The sequence below is a fragment of the Prionailurus bengalensis genome, chromosome D4 (assembly GCF_016509475.1).
Source record: "Prionailurus bengalensis isolate Pbe53 chromosome D4, Fcat_Pben_1.1_paternal_pri, whole genome shotgun sequence".
In the NCBI taxonomy this organism is placed as follows: Eukaryota; Metazoa; Chordata; class Mammalia; order Carnivora; family Felidae; genus Prionailurus; species Prionailurus bengalensis.
The window spans coordinates 8,052,914-8,075,284 of NC_057359.1; the positions used below are offsets into that span (position 1 = coordinate 8,052,914).

Below are 22,371 nucleotides of genomic sequence, written 5' to 3' on the forward strand. Positions count from 1 at the left end.
TTGATGTGTTTTAAATTGATGAATTTTAGATTCACCAAAATTCTGATTACCTTCTGATTCTGTTGCTAATATAAATTGCAAAACTGCCTAAAGGTTGGGTTGGATTGTATTGGGTAGGAAGAGAACGAAGAGAGAAACAAAGCTCCAAATAATACTTAGACTTCAAAGTCACTCTTTAATAGGGTTAACCAGCACCATTGTAGGGATGCCCATCACCTTGCTGCTTCCTGCAGTCTGACCCTGGTAAAGAAAAAAAATTGGGGGGGGGAATATTTTAGTGCAGTGTTCCTCCAACTTGAGAGTGCATTCTCTAGAGCATTTGTTAAAGACATCACTGGAACCCTTCCCCAGGGCTTTTGACTCCATGTGGGGAAGGGCCCACGATTTGCATTTTTTACCGGTGCTCAGGTGATTCAGATCCAGGACCACACTTTGAGAAATCCTCTGTTTGAGTGATCATATAGGCTGAATACAACGTCAAAAACATTCTTAATACCGAGAATAGTCTGCAAAGGGCAGATTGGAAATCTCATTTATACATTTGCAAATATAAACTTGGCCTTGAATCCTATCCCTGAATTCTAACCCAGCAGGTTCCAGGAGGGTAATTCTAGCCCTGAGTGCTTATGGAATAGATGTCTTAGAAAATAGTTTTATTGTCAGGCACTGATAATGCCAGTCTTTTGGGTCCTGGTGAGGGTGGAGGGATGTGGGCTGTACAGAATGATCAGAGCAACCAAAACAACAGTCTTGGTCTCAATCCACCAACTTAAATCAAATAATCTCAGAACACATTCAATTTATGCAATTTTTTTTAATCCAAATGTTTTTTTTTTCTCATAAATATTTCAGAACAGCTTCAGGTGGTACAAAACTGCCAGAACTTCATGTTGAAAGCGTAACAATTTAAAATTGTTCTCTCAATGTCATAAAATTATGTGGATAGAGAAGATTTTTGAGACATTTACAAGACTTGGAACCTCTTGGCGCTAAACGCTCAGTGTGTACGATTGAGGTTTCATCTTGAGCCACTTTCTGGTTTAAGAGGAGATGCAAACCAAAGCTGGCTAGGAGTGTCGTCTGGGCATTTTTGATTTTTTTTTTAAGCCTTAAAAGAACAACATGTCCTGACTCTGTCAGAGTGAAGCTTCTTGTGAACGTTGCTTTGGTGTGACATATTTACATGTTGATTTCTGTACTGCCTAAATATACAGCTAAGGGAGTGGTATTTTGGTCAGAGCATTACTGTCTAACTTGCCAGGCCTCCTGGGCCCAAGAGACATCTCTAGATGCTTAGAAGAAGGGATCCAGTGACCTGCAGGGAACTGATTCACCTGGTTAGTGCAGAGCATTCAAAGTTTTGGGATCACAACCCACAATAAGAAATACTGTTATACTGTGGCCCGGTGCTCACACATACATAGATTCCTGAGTACACATCTGTATGTGCACACATATATTACCTATGTGCACATATCATTCGTAGACCAGTGACTGAAACCAAAGTTCCACAAAACGGTTCTTACCCATGCTGTGGGCAGGGACTCGTGATGAGTTCCTACTCTCTTGGATTTCATTAATTTTCGAAAACTGCTGACCAGGACCCACATATTTGACATCATAACCCGCTGGTGGATTGCACCTTACATTCCGCAAAGCACGGCCTTGGGCAAATTGAAGAGGAGAGCAGAGCCGTGGCGCTACCTGTATGAGAGACCTGGCCGCAGTCTCCATTGTTTTGTGTTCAGGTGTGGTGTTGTTGTTGTGCGTTTCTAACCGGTGTCCAGGGCCACACTTTGAAAACCCCTGTGTTGGAGTGATCATATAGACTAGATACCAAGTGAAAGTGTTCTTCCCTTTGATTCTGCTGGCTGAAGTGCTTCCTGTAGGAAACCGCCCGCCCCTCCCCCCACCACCCTACCTGTATACAGCAGGAGGATGTCATTTCCAACAGGCGTGAAGGTGGTGGCTTTGTGTCATGTTAGCAGTCACACATACCTTTTCTGGACAAAAGCCACCAAGTAGAAATATTTCTGCCTTACTTAATCTCAGATGCAAACAAAATGTGAAGTCTTAGAGTTCAGGGGAGGAATTACCCCAAAGGAGATCTCCAGTCTTGATTTTTTAATTTATTTATTTTTGAGAGACAGAGACAGACAGCATGAGCAGGGGAGGAGCAGGGAGAGAGCTCCAGGCTCCAGGCTTTCAGCTGTCAGCGCAGAGCCCGGCACGGGGCTGGAACCCACGAATTGTGAGATCCTGACCTGAGCCGAAGTCAGACGCTTAACCGACTGAGCCACCCACATGCCCCTGGAAATTTCCAGGCTTCAGTGTGCTCCTCATTGGGTTTCTCTAGAGAATTTACCAATCTTTGACACAGAAACAAAAATGCTATTTCTCTAAGTGTTAATTGGTGCGGTTAACAGAGTAAACTATATTGACAAGAAAATACAATTATTATACATGCAAGACAACTACGTTTATGATGATTAAAATGTAACCATCTATTTAAAACTTGCTGCCTTTAACTTGATCATTTTGAAATCATTTTCAAGTAATACTTCTCAATCCTATTTAAACCCTTTTCCTTTTAGAAAGTCAGTCTTGTTAGCAGTAAACCATTTAGCAAATTTTAATTTTACAGGCTACTCTGCAGAAGATAGCTTCATTTGATACCTTTGATATTTTGATTTAATTCCCACATGATTTATATTTATGTTATATTTACGTAAAATGGAACGGATAGTGAATTTAGAGGAATGAGTCTTGTATTCCAGTCTCCTACTTAACACCTAAGTAATTGCAAGAAAGTCCCTCAATCCCAGAGCCTCAGTGTTCTAATCTGTGAAAAGGAGATGATACTCCTTGCCTTTCTGGTTTCGCAAAGTTGCTATGAAGATCAGACGAGAATTAATGTAAAAAAAAAGTTTTATAAACCAGAAAGCTTTATAATATTACTTCTATTTTTAAATCCCTTTCTTTCACAGTTCTGGAAAGGAAATAGTTTCTACCAAGAGACCAATTTTAATTATAGTGGCGGTTGAATATATCAATCTTGACCTTTAGTCTTTAAAATAGATTAAAAAGCCATTTCAGAGTCAAGAGAATGTGCCTTGACCTATGAAGACAATGAATAAGGGACAGAATTATTCTTTTTCCTTCAGCTTTATTAGCATGTAATGGAATGATTGACTGGTTGATATTTACATTGAGAGAAAGTCCTAATTGTCCACATATGTGATACTCTGTTTGACCCATTGCATATGCATTCATAAATGGATATAAAAATCACATGTCCGGGGAGCCTCTCTCTAGCCCCGTGTAACTCATGCAAAAGACTCATTTCTTCTCATTTGGCTGCATTTCAAACGGCGGTTTATACCTTTTTGACATTATCACCTGCCCCTAAGTGGACCCTGTGCTCCAGCCAGCCTTGATTACTTGTACCCACAGTATCTGCGAGTGGCCTAGATTTTACTGAAGACTTTTAGGGGCAGAAGCTGAGGATTTAGCACCACGCTCTCCAGAGCACAGTCACGCGAAGCCTCTTTGCACCACCTTGCCCTCCACAGTCGGCCCATTCTTCCTGCATGTGAGGTGAACGTTGACCTCCGTCTTCCCAGGTCCCCATCTTCTGTAAATCTCTGACCCTTGAGGCTGGGAGCAACTTTGCAAAACAAGGGGCAATCCTATAATAGTAAGGGGCCATCCATAATAGAATATCACAGGAAATTATAAATAACAATTGTAAGTAATAATGGGGAATTATAAATAACGGATAAAATGTGGTTTTTTTTCCCGATTTCAATTTTATCTTTATAAGTATTTGCTGCCTTAGGGAAAAAAAACAGTACAATATTGATCCCTTCTTTGAGCTTGGGAAAAAAGGATACAAACAAAGTATCTTCTGGACCTCCAGATACTCTCTGACCCCTCTTCCCTCTCCCATTCTCCTTTCTTAAGGTCTTGGGTGGGACTTTCCTCTGAAGTCCTTTTTGGGGACACTGATTCTTGGCTGGGTATGGCACAAGCCTCAAGGTATCCCCGGCTGCTTGGAGACTCTGCACCTGTCCTTGATTCCAACAAGGACATTAGCACTAAAGTGACTGGAAAAGAGTTTGCCGCCTGGGCTTAAGGCCACACGTCTCTCATACTGTGTATCTATCCCCCCATCAGGTAACAGGTGTCCTTTCTTAGAGGGTTTGCTCTCTTTTTGTAGGAGCGCCACTGAGGCTTTGTGGGTTTGTTTGTTTGTTTTCCTCTCCTGGATATGAAATACAGCACCTCTCTGGCCTCTTCCGAATTTCTGATCCTGATTCCTGAGAAATCAGGGAAGATTTCCTTCTCTGGCACAGACTGCCACAGATTGTGCATATTTGCTATACTCTCAAAATAATAGGGGTGTCCCCTCCCTTACAGAGTCCACACTTGTTTTTCCTTCTTAAATCCATCACACGAGAATTAAAGTCTGTTTCCTGCCCTGTGGTCACGCCACATTCTATACCAGAAGGAAAGTAGTTGGTATAGTCTCTAACTAGCACTCTGGGCAAGGGTGGAGAGCCATGTGCCCAAGTGAAGGAACCCCACTTACTGCGTTCCCTGGGATTCCGTCTTTTGAGAATTCAACGTTTGGTTGGGGAAGCTGAGTGTTATACCTCTTTTCACTTTACTTCCCCAGTTCCTAAATGGGAATGTGACCCAATCCCAAATGATTTTTTTTTTAAAGTTTATTCATTTTTGAGACAGAGACAGAGCATGAACGGGGGAGGGTCAGAGAGAAGGAGACACGGAATCCGAAACAGGCTCCAGGCTCCGAGCTGTCAGCACAGAGCCCGACGCGGGGCTCGAACTCACGGACTGCGAGATCGTGACCTGAGCCGAAGTCGGCCGCCTAACCAACTGAGCCATCCAGGCGCCCCAAATGATTTTTTTTTTATAGCAGCTAGGGTCCCTTTCCTCTTTCTTCACCCAAATTCAGCTTCACTGACAGCAAAACTCATGGAAGTCCCTGTCGCTCTCTGATGAAGTCTGATTTCTCTGAATAGGCTTCACTGGAAATGACTCTCTCGGCAAGTTGTTCCAAGCAGGTCTGATTTTTCACACTACGCTCCATAATACCTTGTCACATGACACGATGGAAAGAGGTCTCTGTATCTTCCAGCTAATGTGTGGTCAGAAAGCAACCTGGCATGTGGGGGTAGGAAGTTCTCATTACCTGAGCTGTGACTCTTGGGACTTGGCCAGGCATTCTGTCTCTGGGCTGCATCTGAGGCTTTGGGACCACATACGATTCCCAGGGCTGGAGAGCGCCTCATTGATTTTCCTGGCTTTTCCACACCAGAAGCCTGCCATCCCTCTGATGTTTCAGCAGCCTGTCTAAACACGGTGCACAGTCCTCTTCTCCCATGTCTGAAAGTATGTCTGCAGTTGAACTGGACCAGAGTTTCCTATCTCTGGCCGAGAACCACCCCCAGAGTACATTCCCACTCTCACGGGAGTCCTGTTTTAGCTGCTGAAGCTGGCGGGTCTGAAATAGTCCCTCGTATGTTGATAAGGATCTTCCTTGTCTTCCAGACTTTTTAGGGAGTCACATGCCCAGACTGGCTGCGTTGGACAGCGGTTTCTTACCTGCTCTTTCCCACAGGGAGTCTCTTGGCCTCATTCACCCCACTAATCTCACTTAAAGCTCTGAGGACCTGTCTTTCCAGGCTGGACGTCTCTTCTCGGACGGAGCATGCCGCCACTTGATCTCAGAAGAGTTGCCATAGTCTCTTATCTGATTATGAGACAGTAGTCCCGTGTCACCTAGCATTAGATAACTACAGAGAGGCGAGGTACTCGAGACTCACTTTAAGGATGGTTGTTCAGTAGGAGCTGCAACTGGGCACCTTTCGAACCTTCGTTCAGAGAACTGACTTTTCAAAAAATGACCTCATGCATAATCGCAGTCTGAAGCTTAACCGGCTTAAGGAAGAAACGGAAAGTGTTTGTTTACCATGCCCCCTTTTTTTTTTTTTTAATTTTTTTTTCAACGTTTATTTATTTTTTTGGGACAGAGAGAGACAGAGCATGAACGGGGGAGGGGCAGAGAGAGAGGGAGACACAGAATCGGAAACAGGCTCCAGGCTCTGAGCCATCAGCCCAGAGCCCGACGCGGGGCTCGAACTCACGGACCGCGAGATCGTGACCTGGATGAAGTCGGACGCTTAACCGACTGCGCCACCCAGGCGCCCCCATGCCCCCTTTTTAATGATAAAAAACAGCAACCTCCAATCCTTTCAGTCCTAAAGACCTTAAAATTGCTGATTAATAAAACAAATGCAGACATGGGTTTCTCCACCAGTATGACGAGCTACATTCCTGATAATTTTTACCTTTCATCTAAACGTGTAAAAACCACCCGACACAGGTCATCTCATTTTTATTTACTAGACTGAAATCTAACCTTGAATTTCCCACACTCAAGCTTGAAAGGAAATGTAGGCAGTTTAGCAAATTGGAGTTTTGAGCGAATTCTTCATATAAGTGATCTAATGTCACGTGAGGATTAGGCTTTTCAGCTGGTTTTTTTTTTTTCTTAATGTATGTATGTGTTTTCTTTGAAAACAAGAGCACTTACTGATGCCCTTGTAAGAGATGCAATACTGAGGTCCTTTATAGTTTTCCAGGTTCACATTTTAGTAAACTGGTTACTCATTACATTTACCTTGCTGTTTCTGTCATGTGTCTTTTTTCACTTGTACAATATCACCTTCTTCAGTTTATTTCCAAGTATGCCGGTAAACTCTACGAATAGAACATTCCACCTGGCAGGGAAAATGCTTTACAAGCCAAGTTACTTAATTTTGTGTTCTTAAAAAAAAAAAAAAATTAGCAGTGAAACAAATTGTATTACATCATCTTAGGAAGCGTTCTATCTATTTTAAAAATATTGTTTCTATAGTTTCTGACCTAACATTTTTGTCAGTATTCTATTTTATTAACTCTCAGGAGGAAGAACCAGTAACTTGTGGAAATAGCATAAAATAAAATTAAAGCTATTAAATTCCCAAGTTGTTTGGGAGAAAATTAGATTTAATGTTGATCTAAATGAGACTGAACATTCTGTGGATAAAGTTCCACCAGAAAGAAATTGGCACATTGATGGGGGGAAAAAAGACTTTGCTATGGACATTGCTATCCGTTGTTTTTGTGCTGGTCCTGGCGGGGTGAAGGGGGATGTTGTGTGTTAGAATTTCAAAGCATCATTAATTTCCATAGCCGCTGTAAAGTATGAGTCAGTGTACATTTGAAAGCACTAAATATTTTTTATAGCTGCTGATACTAAATTGTTGATTTGATCAGATGGTAGAAATAAAAATAATGTAATCAATTTTCTTTCTCACATGTGATTTTTTAAAATTGAGTTTCAGTTAATACTGTTGGTATAACCCAGTAACCAAATACAGGGTAGGGTGTTCCAAACCTGAATTTACCGTATGTGTTTTAGGGCTAGGAGCTGAGCGATAGAGATCCTTGAATATGAAGTTATCAAGAGCGCATCTCATTTATTATTGGCACCTGCTACTTAATTAAGGTGTTCTGATAGCTTGTGGTATGCTAAGATTACATGGAATCAAACTGTTTCTGTCCCTTTTCTTTGTCGACTCTGAATTATTTTCTCTTCTATGTTCCATTTCTGCTGTCGTTTCTAATAGCTCTGCCTGACCACCACTTCCTAAAATATAATGTAGGGACCATGATTACATTTTAGTGTTTATTCATACTAATGACCCTCCACGTCCAAATTTTAATACAGGGTTAAGAGAGGAATGGATAGATGTAGTAGCTTTTGAACACGAATGAGGGTGTCTTTGTACATTTGCATTAAAATACTAATGCATGTTAAACACAAGATCTGCAGTGTAATTTTTCTTTGATGACAAAATAGAGCAAATATTAAATACTGTTTAGAGAGTGGTGACTACTCCATCTCTCGAAATCTGAAAGTCAAGACTGTTTCCTCATAGCTAGAAACTAGAGTCCACTGGGGTTCCTCCTCTTCAGGCCTCCATTCTGATTATAATTACAGAATGTTCAAAAAATGTTTACTTTTGTGATCAGACTTATTATTAGTGTGCATATTTTTATTTTATTCTCTGGGGGTGGTGGGAAGATGGGGGAAATACACATTTAATTGAGAGCTATTCATTAGCCACCATTGAAGGAGAAATTGAACTTTAAAGAATCTATCAAAAATTCTCTGGTGAGCCGTTTATTACTATCTTGTCTTGAGCCCTTTTTTTAATGACATCTATTATCAGATTGAAATGGCGATTGAGACGCTGCAAAAGTCTGACGGTCTGTCCACTCACAGAAGCTCTCTTCTCAACAGCCATGTAAGTTGCCTCTTCTTCACGTAAACTAATCTCTTGCTTGTTCCGCATGTGTTGCTTGCTTCTAAATGCTTGTTTTATTTATTTACTTATTTATTTTGCTTCTTAACCTTCCTTTCTCAGCCCCTTATGATCTCTGTATCACTTAATGGCTCTTTTGTATAGTGGGATATCTAAAAATAATAGAGCCCCCAATATACTGCTTTACTAGGCTTTTGTACTGTTCTGGTACAGATATAACATTTCCAAGTTAATAACAAGCTGCCATTTACCTGTGGAAATTAATTAATGGGGATTTTAAGTATTTAAAGTGTTCTAGTTTGATATTAATTTACCTCAAAGCAAAGGCTTGTAATCCGCATCTTCTGGTCTGAAGCAAAGAAACAGTCGTGTCTACTTGTAAGACCAGTAACATTCTTTAAGTGGAAAAAGATTATTAATGCCAAACCCAATAGTAAACTGTCTGAAAATTATTTATTTACGGTAAGGCCGTATAAGGTGGGAGGAAACAGGGACCTAGATGAGCTCAGGTCCTGCGACCTACAGAGAAATGAAACTGGGCCAAGAGAAGAAGTGAGACTCTAGATAAGCCATACATTTCTAATAATTGATATTAAACAGGATTATTGTTGCTATGCCTTGAAGCCTTTGTTATCAGATGCAGCCATCACTTTAACACTGGTAAGTCTGACAAGAGCAATGACAGTTTTGTGAAACTGTAAAACTGGGGGAACCGATGGAAATGTCGAATAAAAATTAATTTTGTTTTCGTATTTCTGAATATATGGGGGAAAGTGAATAGACCTATGACTTCCATCTGTCTTAGACAAATCTGTTAAATTAATATCAATGTACAATAGTACAGTAAGAGAGTCTTCCCTCCCATCTGACAACGTATTCTTAAATTTACAGATAAGTTGTTAGGATTTTTAAATTCTTCCCCATATTTTGTGACTGAAAAGTCCAACATTGGATCACCCAATAAATCTGAAAACCTTAACTCACAGAAAATGTTTTCACTATGCTTTTTAAATCATTGCCTCTCCAAATGTTTAAATTTTTATATTCCAACATGACACTAAGTACTTTCCTTGTGTTTTACACATTTGTTTTTAGATGCCTATTGTGTGTTCTTTCTTTTTCAAGGGGAAGTATCATGGCAAATAAAAACAGGTTAGCCAATTTGGAGACTGCCTGCAATTTTGGTAAAAATTTTAGGTTGTGAATTTCAAAATAATATATACTTTGGCCTTTCTTTTTGAAACCATTTAAGGAATGTGATTTTTCCCCCCGCCTGAAAATTTGTATGCAATATGTCACTCTTCTATGTGTTTCATAAGTATATCCCTGCTGTGTTAGCATGACTCTGTAGTTGTGTATAAAGGCTGATGTACTGTGTGTTAGTAGGATGTATGTTTTTGGGGGGTGGGTAATGACTAACTGGTGTTTGTGTTTTGAAAATGGCAATTAAAAATACTGTTCACTTTTAGTCAAAAATGTACAGGGACATAAGAAGAAGAAAAAAACACCTGAAGTTTTTTGAACTGTCAGGCTTCTAAGAAGCTGTGTTTTGTGATTCAGTTCATACCTCGTTTTCACTTGAATTGTATAGTTTAGTAAAATATGTGATATTTAATTTTTACCTAAATTACCTCTATTTATTAATTAGTGTTTCATGACCAGTAATGTAGGTATAAAAACGTGGGGGGGGTTGGTATATTTTTATTTTTTGATTTGTTTGAAACTTTTCAGATGTGTTGGGGTTCTTTGAAATTACCGTTCTCTTGTAACTCATGAAATGATATTTAATGATCGGGCGCCTGGGTGGCTCGGTCGGTTAAGCGTCCGAGTTCGGCTCAGGTCATGATCTCACGGCTTGTGAGTTCGAGCCCCACATCAGGCTCTAACTTCCGGAGACATTTCAGGATATACAATGGGCTTAAATGTTGCTAGTGCAGTGATAATCTTTCACTAGATGTCCTGATTCATTTTTATTACGCGTCTGAGGTCGTTAAATTCGTCTAAACACATATATAGTCAAGTCTTTTGAAACACAAATGATTCTGCAGATGGCATAGAAACAGTAAAGAAAGGATCACATTTCTGCTGACCAGTCAGGTTTCTCCCTGAACATGTAACAGGACCCTGTTGTTTCTCTGTCCTTGGAAATCTAGTGATGCTCCTAATTTTTGTTAGATTGATCCAAAAGCTGAAATAAGCTACTGCATGTGTTCTAGCTGATCACCACCTGCTAAGGGCATTTTAAGTTCTGTTAAGTTAATTTGTGGTGTTCAGTTGCAAAGAAGAATTTTAGTGGAAACGATTCTTTTATTTTTATTTTTTCTTAATTTACATCCAAGTAAGTTTGCATACCATGCAACAATGATTCCAGGAGTAGATTCCTTAGTGCCTCTTACCCCTTTAGCCCATCCCCCCTCCCCCACCCCCTCCAGTAACCCTCTGTTTGTTCTCCATATTTAAGAGTCTCTTATGGTTTTGTCCCCCCCCCGTTTTTGTATTATTTTTGCTTCCCTTCCCTTATGTGCATCTGTTTTGTATCTTAAAGTCCTCATATGGGTGAAGGCATATGATATTTGTCTTTCTCTGACTGACGAATTTTGCTTACCATAATACCCTCCAGTTCCATTCACGTAGCTGCAAATGGCAAGATTTCATTCTTTTTGATTGCCGAGTAATACTCCATCGTATATATAGACCACATCTTCTTTATCCATTCATCCATCGATGGACATGTGGGCCCTTTCTATACTTGGCCTATTGTCGATAGTGCTGCTATAAACATTGGGGTGCACATGCCCCTTTGAAACAGCACACCTGTATCCTTCAGATAAATACCTAGTAGTGCAGTTGCTGGGTCGTAGGGTAGTTGTATTTTTAATTTTTTGAGGAACCTCCATAATGTTTCCTGGAGTGGCTGCACCAACTCAATGGAAATGTTTCTTTAAAATATGCTGTTCATATTTTAAATGTCAACAAACTATAAGTTTATCCTTTATCCCTCACTGTACAGGACATGATATGGAATTCTTTAAAGTGAACATGAATCCAACTTTGTGATGACAGTTTCCCGACTTACCAGTTTCTACTGAGGATCAGTTTCATGAGGCAAACAATTAGGAGAAGGGATCAATAATTTGTGCCCCATATTTACTAGTTTCTTTTTTTTTTCAATTTTTTTAAATGTTTATTTTTGAGAGAGAGACACAGAACATGAGCGGGGGGGAGGGGCAGAGAGAGAGGGAGGCACAGAATCCGAAGCATCCTGACTCGGGGCTCAAACTCACGAACTGCGAGATCATGACCTGAGCCGAAGTTAGGTGCTTAACCGATTGAGCCACCCAGGTGCCCCTGCTAGTTTCTAGGGAGGCATCTGAATCATGATTTTGGAGCTGAATGTCTATTCTCATTGTATTTTGGAATATGGAATTGAATGGGTTTCTTATTTTCTCTTTAGACACTTGATGGCTTACAGTAATTCAGAAAATTCTTCTTAGGGTCAGAGCAAATAATCTCCTGTCATTAGAATCCAACTCAATCACTTTGCTTTTCACCTTTCAACACATTAGAAGATGGAGCGGGGTGGAATGGGGTGTTGAATTTTGTGTCTCTTTTTTAGCGTATTCTTAAGAATACTTAGTACTACTGGTCTGTTTTTATCATTATCTTGCTACTATTCTCCAGCTTGAAATGCATGTATAACTTCTCAATTTCATACCCTGTATGGCGCCCCACTTGTAAACTGAGTATGGTTACACCGAGGGCCATTTTTTTTTCCTATCATTGTCAATATTGACATATATTGTTAGTATTCACATAATGGCAATTATTTCAGTAGTAACACCACGCAGGCAGATAGTAAATATACATTGACAAGTTAAAGTCCCAAGAGAGTGAGGACTTTATACGTTTTGTCCCCTGACGCATCCCTGGTGCCTAGAACAGTGCCTGATACGTGGGAGAAATTTCCTCAATATTTGTCAAATGGACGAACATAAGAAACAATAGAAGGGAACAGACCTGATCTTACCTTCCGTATTCTAAGTACCTTTGCCAGTCGTGTGTGCATTTATTTGGGGACTCTGCATGCATTGTTTTATTATCACGCATGCCTCGGTCGGTTGGTGTATGAACGTTGTTGGTAGAAAGTGGCTTTCTCCCTGCATACCACGTGAGTGAAAGAACATATTATCCCTCTACCATTTCCCCAGGGGCAACCTTCAGTGTAAGCATGGGCAACTTTCTCCCCCCCTCCAAATAATTTAACCCCGCAAAAAAATACGAGCCAAGGATGCTCTCATTTATCTCCTTGTCTTTAGAATGGTGGTTGTGATTTAGCTTCATGGAATTCAGTCTGTTGCTATCATAATTTTTATTTAAATAGTTCTGTGTCCTAATATTTTGTATGTGAAGATGCTGTGGGGGTAAATGATGTGTATAGTCTGTCTCATGCACCAGAGTGTCACTGCAGACTCAAGGTTTACTTTATCCTCCTTCTCCGTTGTAATTAATATAAATTGGCATCTAGTGATTATTTTGTATCCAATGTGAGATATCTTAGATTATAAATGTGAGTGCAGAAATGTTCTTAAGTTAATTGTTCCCAGTTCCCACATAACGTTCTAGAACATGTACATTTTTTTAAATTCCATTTAGAGTATATAAAAAGCATTAGGCATTTATTTTACATACTTTTTACAACCTAGTAAATAGTTGTTTTATGATTTTTGCCGGGTTTAGCTACTGAAATGTATTCAGCTCAAAGCAAACCCTAGTTTTATACTCACTTCCCTTCAACTCTGCTGTATTGTAAATATAAGTTATGACAGAAATAAGCCCTGTCAAAATGCATATCATCAGTGAACTGAACTTAAAATGAATCCTAATGGATAATAATCCATCTGGGAAAAAATGCCAAATGTTACATTTAGATGTTAATTGGGGAATGCAATATGTATTTTTTTTTAATTTGTCAATCAGTATTTCCCTTTGGGAAAAATAGGAACTGTTCATCTTCCTGATTAATATAGATTAAATGCAAAGGTTGAAAGATGCAATTATCATGCCTTCCACTCTTACGTGAATTTATGTTGGTTCATTAGTAGAATAATCAAGTTTTAAAGATAAAGGTTAAAAGTTCCTGTGGTATTTTATGGGCTTTTAAAACCATAAATGTAAACAAATATCTTACAACGTTTTATAAAGAGTAAAAAAAAAATTGTAATAGTTTAGATCTCAACTACTAAATGTTAAGGGTATTGAATTTTAGCGTCCGACAAAACCCAAGCAAACTGTATCTTGTAACAGGCATGAACTTCCCTTGGGCAACACAAGAAGTGTATGCCTTTAGGTTACACTCAACAACCAACTTGCTCTTACGATAAAATTAATCCTTTCTTATACTGTATTTCAGATTCCAATATCTGATTTACAGTGCGATCACTGTGTCCAAACTGGAAGGTTAAATCCCGGCATGTAAAACGCACATAGTCCCCTGCTCGATCTCAAAATCTTATCTGGTAGCTCCAGTTTCTACTTCCATCATGAGCTCCTAGGAGCACCACCCTTAGGTGACACGGGGCACTACCCTTAGGTGACACGGTTGTTAACAGGCTTCCTAGCTGGAAGAGTTACGGCCGCAGTAGTAGCCATCTCCCTCCTTCCGGGCTTTTTGCCTCCGTTCGACCTCCTTCTGCTCTTCCAAAGTGATCTCCAGCCTTCTGGCAACTTCCTGCGAATAAGAGGCAGGGAACAAAATGCACCTTTGCTTCCGTCAGAGTGGTAGGCGTCAGCACACCCACTCTTAGGGAGGTTTTCACACCCACTAATGATTATTTTATGTGTGTAAGCGTGTGGTGTGTGTAATAACACTATATACATATAGAAATACATATGCCCACAAATGCATGCGCAGACACGCATACTCACACATATTACAAAGGAACTCAGGTTTTTGAAAAACTGGCTTAGAAATGAAGAATCGGTATGAATGTGAAACTGTCCAAAAAGAACAGTAAGTTTGCAAAGCGGTCCGTCCAGGTTATTTGACTTGCTTAGCTTTTCAGGGGACCGTACCGCCAATCCAATAAAAACTTCATCTTCTCTAAAATGTTCTTTTGGGGGGCGCCTGGGTGGCGCAGTCGGTTGAGCGTCCGACTTCAGCCAGGTCACGATCTCGTGGTCCGTGAGTTCGAGCCCCGTGTCAGGCTCTGGGCTGATGGCTCGGAGCCTGGAGCCTGTTTCCGATTCTGTGTCTCCCTCTCTCTCTGCCCCTCCCCCGTTCATGCTCTGTCTCTCTCTGTCCCAAAAATAAAAAATAATAAAAAAAATAATAAAAAAAAAAAGTTGAAAAAAAATAAAATGTTCTTTTGGGCCTTGAGTAATATTATTTAGGCTTCCGAGTGCTTTAAGCCCACTTTTGCTAGAATTATCTATTTCTGTGGTAAGTTTTCTTTGACAAAGAATTGTCTGATTAACTCTTTTATATATGTAAACATACCTTTGGACCCAAAATATTTTATGTTTAACTTTAATATTTGCACTACTTTTCATTTTTATGAAAGGCAACTTAAGACCATACCCTACACATATTTTATTACTAGATTTGTTTTTTCAGATTCTTTTATCTATAAGACAGTGGTCTTCATCATGAAACAGTAGTAAACTCTCATTTTTTTCAGATACCTGTCTTTACTTTTAAGTTATGAAATATTGCAAGAAAACTAGTAAATAGTCAAGGCAGTTTACAGAAATTTTCCATTTGAATCTCATTAATTAAACAAATTGTTTTATTTGCTTTATATCTTTATTCGCTTCCTGTATAGGTGTATATTCTGTTCATTCGTAAAGGAGGGAATATTTGATTTTTAGTATTTTTTTTGCTACAAAATCATACTGTTTGGCTCTGGCAACATGTATTATTGTATGAGGAAGCATAGATAATATATACAAACATACCTTTGGCATTTTTAACTTTGTTCCATGCTTGTGGATATGGGCGCTTTGTTAACTCATTTGCAAAATGCTTGTTTTCCACAAAATATTTAGAGTTTTTATACGTTTCCCTTTCTGAGGATTATTTTTGGTGTTTCCTTTCTATCCCTTCATCTCCAGAAACTGAATTTCTCAAAGAATATTACTTCCTCTGTTTTATATTTCTATATTCTTTATATATTTAGAATACCAGTGGAAGGCCCTAACTAGTACATGCACACAAAGCCAGAGTTAGCACTTTTGGGCAATATGGTTCCCTAGAACTTCTCCGACACCGTTCAAGTGAGGTAACAATGCTTTCAGATTCCTGTCATCTTACTGAGGCACGTGGATGAAATCTATGAGGCAGGTTTGTATGGCCATATTTTGTGCGTCATCACCCTGCTTGTGTTGCTAAGCTACAGAATCTTAAAATTTAAAAAGAAAGGCTAGAGACATCTTGACCCCCCGTTGTAGGCAGAATACTACTCTGAGCCATAGTCCCTGGATTTCCCAAGCTTTTTGCCCCTTCCTCTTTTATACCAAATGAATATGTGTAAGTGAGCTTTTTCATGTGTCGTTTAGAATACTTAGAAATCATTGCCTCTGGAAAACTTCTTTACTGACAGTCAGGTTACAGATGACTCATCTCTAAAGAATTCTTTTTGACCTTTAATTTTTTGTCATTATGTAAATGAACATTTATTTTGTGTAACCTTTTGAAGAGGGAGCGTTGTATACATTATAGAGGCAACAGGTATGTTTAAATGTACGTATTCATTATGCCTAAGTGGTTCGCAGAGAACTTCAAGTCTCCCTGACGGGAACGGGAACTTTATTTTTAAAAGTACTCTGCTCTGTCTTGTAGGCTTGGTGGCCATATTTTCTAAGCCAACATCAGTATGAGTTCAATGACATGATTTTCATTAAACATAAGCATCATGTAGGAATATTTGAAATTAAAATGGTTCTGGACAATTCAGTTATCATAGTTAAAGGCAGTAATTCTGAAAGTGTTTTTAATACCAGGAGTCTGAAGGTTCAGGTTCTGAGTTTGTTCACAGATCTTAAAATAAGTAAGCAAAATGGAGAAATGTTTTAGTATATTGGAGTGTCCATATTATCTTTTTTGGACTGTGATCATAAATTCCTGAAGACAGGGGTGCGATCACATTCATTTCTGCATCCCTAGGTGCCTACCACATTGTCCGGCTCATAACTGATGCACAGTAAAGAAATTCTTAGGCTTCCATAACTTAGACGTTTAATTTACATTGCACGTAAAATATCACTTCTTGATCACATCTCTTATATATGGTATGGAAATTTTGTTGAGACAGATACTGTGAAGTATTTTGTTGCTTTGTGGAAACAACTGGTCTGCAGGTAATCAGAAAATATGTGTTGGGAACCAGATCGCACTCTGAGACCATGCGACCTTCAGAAAGTCATTTAAATGTTCTTCAGTTTCCTTTTGTAAAGAAATAAATGAACGAATTAATAACTTAATTTTCCTAATGTTGAAATTTAGTAATATATACCTAGTTTATACTTTCTGAAGTATCTTTGCACTTTCTATACTTTAAAGAAATACACATAGGACAACAGAAGCTTTTCAAATGTAAACTATAAACTGAGAAAATGTTACTTTACCAACTACCATTGTAGCGTATCTTCCAAAATTATGAAACAAAAACAAGAACACAGCACTCAGGTAGGAAGACTCAAATGACTGTAATAAATGATTCCTTTTTATTACATATTTTTTTTTAAATCAATGTCTAGTGAGTTTCTTTCCTTCTGGGGAAGAAATGACTGAATTTGTTTTTTTCCTTTCTGCTTGCAGCATCCTACCCAGTAGATAATACTGTTGTACTGACCTGTGTGAGTAAATTAGATAAGTAAATTAAAATTCTAGGGAAGTGAATAGAAACTTCATACAAAAACTCATACAAGGCACCCTGCTGTTCATAACATACCAACACTAGAGACATACTCTGTGCCAGGCTGCCAGGCTTGGTAATTTGTCTTGTTCTGTAGCAATTACAAATTTTACGTCTGACCGGTTAATGGGACTATTTGAATTCTGCGAAGAGGTGTTTGTCTACAAAATGGCAGTCAATACAGGGAAAAAGAGTATTTTTTACGTGCGCTTGACTGTTTGAGGAATGGACGTGGTCCGAGGTCATAAACTCCATTCAGCTATTTATTTACGTTTCTGAGAGTTTTCAAGGTCTGGTTACGGCAGCCTTTGACTTACAACAGTTTAGCCTCTTACAAGGTTTGATGAGTATCTAAGTATTTCTGTCCATTGTGTCTGTAGAGTCTTGTAGACATTCTGGTAAATGATATGGTTTCTCTGTGTTTACCCTGTCTTCTTTACACTAGCTCCAGTGGCTGTTGGACAATTACGAGACCGCAGAAGGAGTGAGCCTTCCTAGAAGCACGCTGTATAACCACTACCTACGACACTGTCAGGAACACAAACTGGACCCAGTCAATGCTGCTTCTTTTGGAAAACTAATAAGGTCAATTTTTATGGGGCTCCGAACCAGGAGATTGGGAACTAGGTTAGTACGAAAAAATAAGATCCTAAGTGAATTCCTCTTTTTCACACTAACGCAGTTCAGGACAGTGCGTGAGCAGGAGTGCTTGATTACAGATGACATATAAAGAAAAAATGAGGAAATAGCTCAGTTTATACAGTCTCTTGAGAAAAGGAAAGGTCGTTATTCAGTGAATGCTGCAAAAGGGGATGATGCATTGTCTTACACATCAGCTGACCAAAGCTTTGAGAACTGATTCTCACCTCATACAGAAATCAGCAAGCCAAACTGTTAACGTAAGATTTACACACGGTGCCTTAAAAATTAACGTATCTCCCTGTTTTCTCTTTTGAAAAATAATCACACCAGAAGTGATGAGTAAGTGACATAGTAAATGGAAAACTATGTTATTTCTTGACTCTTGCAAAATTATACTGAAATGTCTTTATAAATAACTCTTCTATTTGAATAGAGTACGAAATTAAAGCTGAGTTTTTCATTTCATTTTTGGAGATCAACGAAAAATCATTTGTTGAACTTGAAAAGCTGGGGTGTTGGAAGCCCTCGGTAATGACATGGTTCTGTTTAACCTCTTATTAGCCTTCTTTAGAATCTTCGCTACGCAACCATACGTGTATAGAAGCAAAAAGATAGCGTGCTTCCGTAGCATGGAAACCAGTAACGTGAAGAAGATTCTTGGCTTCTCGTTTCCTTCCTTTGGAAAGAGAAAGGAGTGTTTTTCCTAATCAAAATATGATGAAAATGATAGTTGGAACTGTAGAGATTCATTTTTGTGCCTTTCTATAGTTTTTACAAATTATCACAACATGAATATTTTGAGAAGCTGGGCAGAAGGATATGGATGTTTTTTATTTCCTAAAGCATATAGAAATCCCTAATAAAAAGTATAAAAATAAAGGTGCCACACCGTATAACGTTGGACGTTCTTCCTTTAATTGGTTTTAAGTCACAGCTTCATAGTAGTCTAGTAAAGACTATTTAATAAAGAGACCCTTACTAATTGACTTCATTGTAGGCTTATGCTAAGAAAAAGGGAGTGTCAGTTTTATGTCATTTACAAGGTCTCTAAATATCCTAAGCGTGAGTTATTCCATTCTGTTGTGTTTCAAGTGACCGTCCAGCTTTCAGATTGCTAGAGGTTCAGCTCTCTCATAAATATGTTTTCTTCTACCTATACTTGAAAAGATAGTATATTTTAAACGGGAGAATATGATTGTCTTTTCAGGCTAAAGGAAGTAAAGCTTTGAGTCCCTTGAAAAAAGCTCTTTGTTTCTCTCCTGTTTCTTTTGCCAGAACCACAAAAATCATTATTTGGGGATCTAACCTCTTATCCGCTAGCGGAAGGCTCAGGCTCAGTAGTTACGCATACCATGCCAATATTTTGAGACTCTGGGCTTTATTCAACATTCTAATAGCGGTATTGTTGTGCTCCTTTTGTTGTCGAAAGGGATTTCAATGGGTCCTATTTTGAGGCTCCATTCAGACCTTGAAACACATCTTTAAAATAGAAAGGACCAAAATTGGGGTTGTTTGGGTTTGTGAATGAGTAGAATCTATACTCCACAAGTACATTTCGCAACATCACAGCTTTTACTTTCTGATGTTCTTTTTTGCCCTCTCACGAAGTAACAATTGTGTCCCCCGTTCCTTTTAAAATTATATGTGGTATTTTCAAAGAGAGATGGAAAGTAAAGCCTTAGAGAAATGAGGAGAAAAGAAAGCCGATGGGGAAAGTTTAAACAAATACTGTGTTATGAAGGCAGCAGAACTCTAAGGTAGAAACACTGCCGACGGTGAGGGAGATCCTTTCTACCATGGAAAGTGGTTTAGCACTCATTTACTCCTCCTAACCCAGGGAACAGAAAGAAAATCAGTATAAATCGTGAGGCAGAACTGGGCCATTTCTTGAGGTTTTAGAGCTAGGTGAAAACCAAGTTTCTAAACAAAGGCAAATCAAAAGGTGTCTTTTGTTCAAATCCATCTGCAAATTAAGTTTAAGCAAAGAAGACCGTGAGACGTGCTGATCTCCCAACCGGCTCCCCACCAACCCAACAAAAATGCTCGTTTGCAGGAAACAGAGAAGAAACTAGACACTTCATCTGTTTCCGTCTACAAGGGAGACCCTGTTTTACTCTGTAGCTGTCATTGGCTACATCCCCTGGGGACTGTCGCCTGCTTCCCCTTCTTCTCCCCACTCTACTAATTCCCCTACTCCAGTTTGTAAGGGAGAACACTACTAATTGAGTTTTTGTTTTCGTGTTTTTGCTCTATTTTGCAGTGAATTTTGGAGACAAGATCTATCTCTGCAAGTGGAATGCATTTAAGTTTCCGTACCGTTACATACTTTGCCGAAACTATATAGATATTCAGACGCCCTACTTTTTTTTAAAACTAGCAATATTATTTATGTAATAAGATTGTAATGCTTTTGAATATATAGGCTTCATTTAATCTGTGTTCTTTAATCTTGGAAGTAAAATTCTGTTCTATTTTTATATAAAATATTTAATCCACACTTTTGCATTTCTTTTTTGTAAATGAAAGAAAAAAAATGGAAAAGCAGCTGATGTCTTGCTATATATAGACTTGTGAAAAGCTATTTTCCCTTTGCAAAAATTTACATATTTAAGATGTTATTTTTGCAAGAATTTGCAAATTTCATTCAGAGCAAAACTTTGTCATCTCTAATAACAAACACGGTCTTTCTCATGAAGATGGGGAAATTGTGACAGTTTTTATCCAGGTGGAAATTTGCCATTTTCACAGAGAAACTTCCCCATGTCTGTTGTGACACATCGTATTCAGCCTGCAAACTGATAAGAATTCGTTAAAACAGAGACTAATAAAATATGTTTCAAAATCAATGGATTAAATGCCTGCCTCCTTTTAGGTTTCAGAATAACACATGATAGACTTTACCGCAACATTCTGTATCAGTCAGGTTCCCTCCCCCATCCTGCAGTAATAGACGTCGCCAAGATGTAGCCCTAACTTATCCAAGACCACAGAATTAGATTTCTTTTCTTCGTTTTGTGTAACTACTTTATAGTAAATTCCACTCTAGTGTATAGCCCTTTATCCTCTTAATGGTTTTTTCTTGGCCAGGTGTGTTTTCCACCTTTACCCCTTCTAAATGAAATCGAAAACGCAAATTTGAAACTCAAAGTGTAACTTCAATGGAATAAGTGAGCTATTGTACTGGTATCTAAGTTTATAAGGAGAGAGTTTTCCCAGGGCCCTGCGCTGATCGATTCCAAATCTTATTTTGATTCTTTAGCTGTAGCCACCATAAACATGGACAGGTATAATCTGGAACAGGCAGATCGTAAGTCTGTGACGCGAATATGCTGCTTTTACCTAATCTTTCCAGATGTGAAGTGAGGTAGACATCCTGTCTGATTGATACTGGTTTAACTGACTTTTTGTGTCTCTAATGTTTGTTGTTCTTTTATGAAGAGGAAACTCCAAGTACCATTACTATGGGATCCGTGTCAAGCCAGATTCCCCTCTTAATCGTCTGCAAGAAGACATGCAGTATATGGCTATGAGACAGCAACCCATGCAACAGAAACAAAGGTAGACTCCGGAATTATCGCTGACCTGTCAAAGCCACATATTTCTTTAGATGTTCAGTCTCCTTTTTCCCCTGAGCAAACAGAGCAGATACCGAAGCGTACGCGAATGTGACTGTGGCCGGCCTGCTTTTTACACATGGACCGTTCTCAGATATGATTTAGTAGGATTGCATTCACCCTGTCGGTTTTCCAAATCTTTCGCGATTCCTTATTTAATTTTGGCCTGTTTGGCCCCCTTTTAAGTTTCACTGTGACCTCCCCAACTATTCGGCCAACGAGACCAACCCCAAAACGTAAGGAGTGAACCCAAGCAAACACCACCTGGAGAAACTTGTTTCAGTGTTGGTGAGTTCCTCGCTTGCAGTCTCGCACCTCCCTCAGTCGTTCTTTTTGACATAACATGGGTGCTGGCAAACTGTTTAGGACTTCTTGCATTTTCTTTGAATCCAGCTTTCATAGGTGGAGAATTGTAGATATTAGAGCTGTGAGAGATCTCCAGCATTCATGGACGGATGGATGGATGGATGGGTGGATGGATGGATGGATGGATGGATGGACGGACAGATGGGTGGGTGGGTGGGTGGATGGATGGGTGGGTGGGATCATAGAGCTTAGAACTGAAAAAAATACCTCTGTCTAGTCTGGCCCCTCAGCCCTGTGACAATCAAAGCCTTCATAGCTCTGTTTTTCACTTCAGTCCCAGAGAGGCTAAATGATTTGCACAAGCTCATAATACTGTTATATAGCCAGGGGCCTTCTAGTCTCATGTGGCTTATATCACAGTTTAGAGTAAATAATAGAAAAATCTCTCCCTTTTTACCAGTATAGCTCAGCCATAATAGTGGTTATAATTTTTCTTTTAAA

General features: G+C 39.1%; 1 protein-coding gene across 7 annotated transcripts in view; it reads left to right on the plus strand.

Moving 5' to 3' along the window:
* Positions 1-22,371, plus strand: part of RFX3 (regulatory factor X3) — a 296,558-nt gene that overhangs the window by 198,513 nt on the left and 75,674 nt on the right. For 5 of the 7 annotated variants that reach the window (XM_043565456.1, XM_043565459.1, XM_043565457.1 and 2 more), the window contains 3 exons: positions 8,304-8,378; positions 17,754-17,935; positions 21,389-21,508. In XM_043565456.1, the coding sequence (XP_043421391.1) occupies positions 8,304-8,378; positions 17,754-17,935; positions 21,389-21,508 (377 nt within the window). The remainder of the gene's footprint in view (positions 1-8,303; positions 8,379-17,753; positions 17,936-21,388; positions 21,509-22,371) is intronic. The other 2 variants (XM_043565460.1, XM_043565458.1) reach the window with 1 other exon arrangement.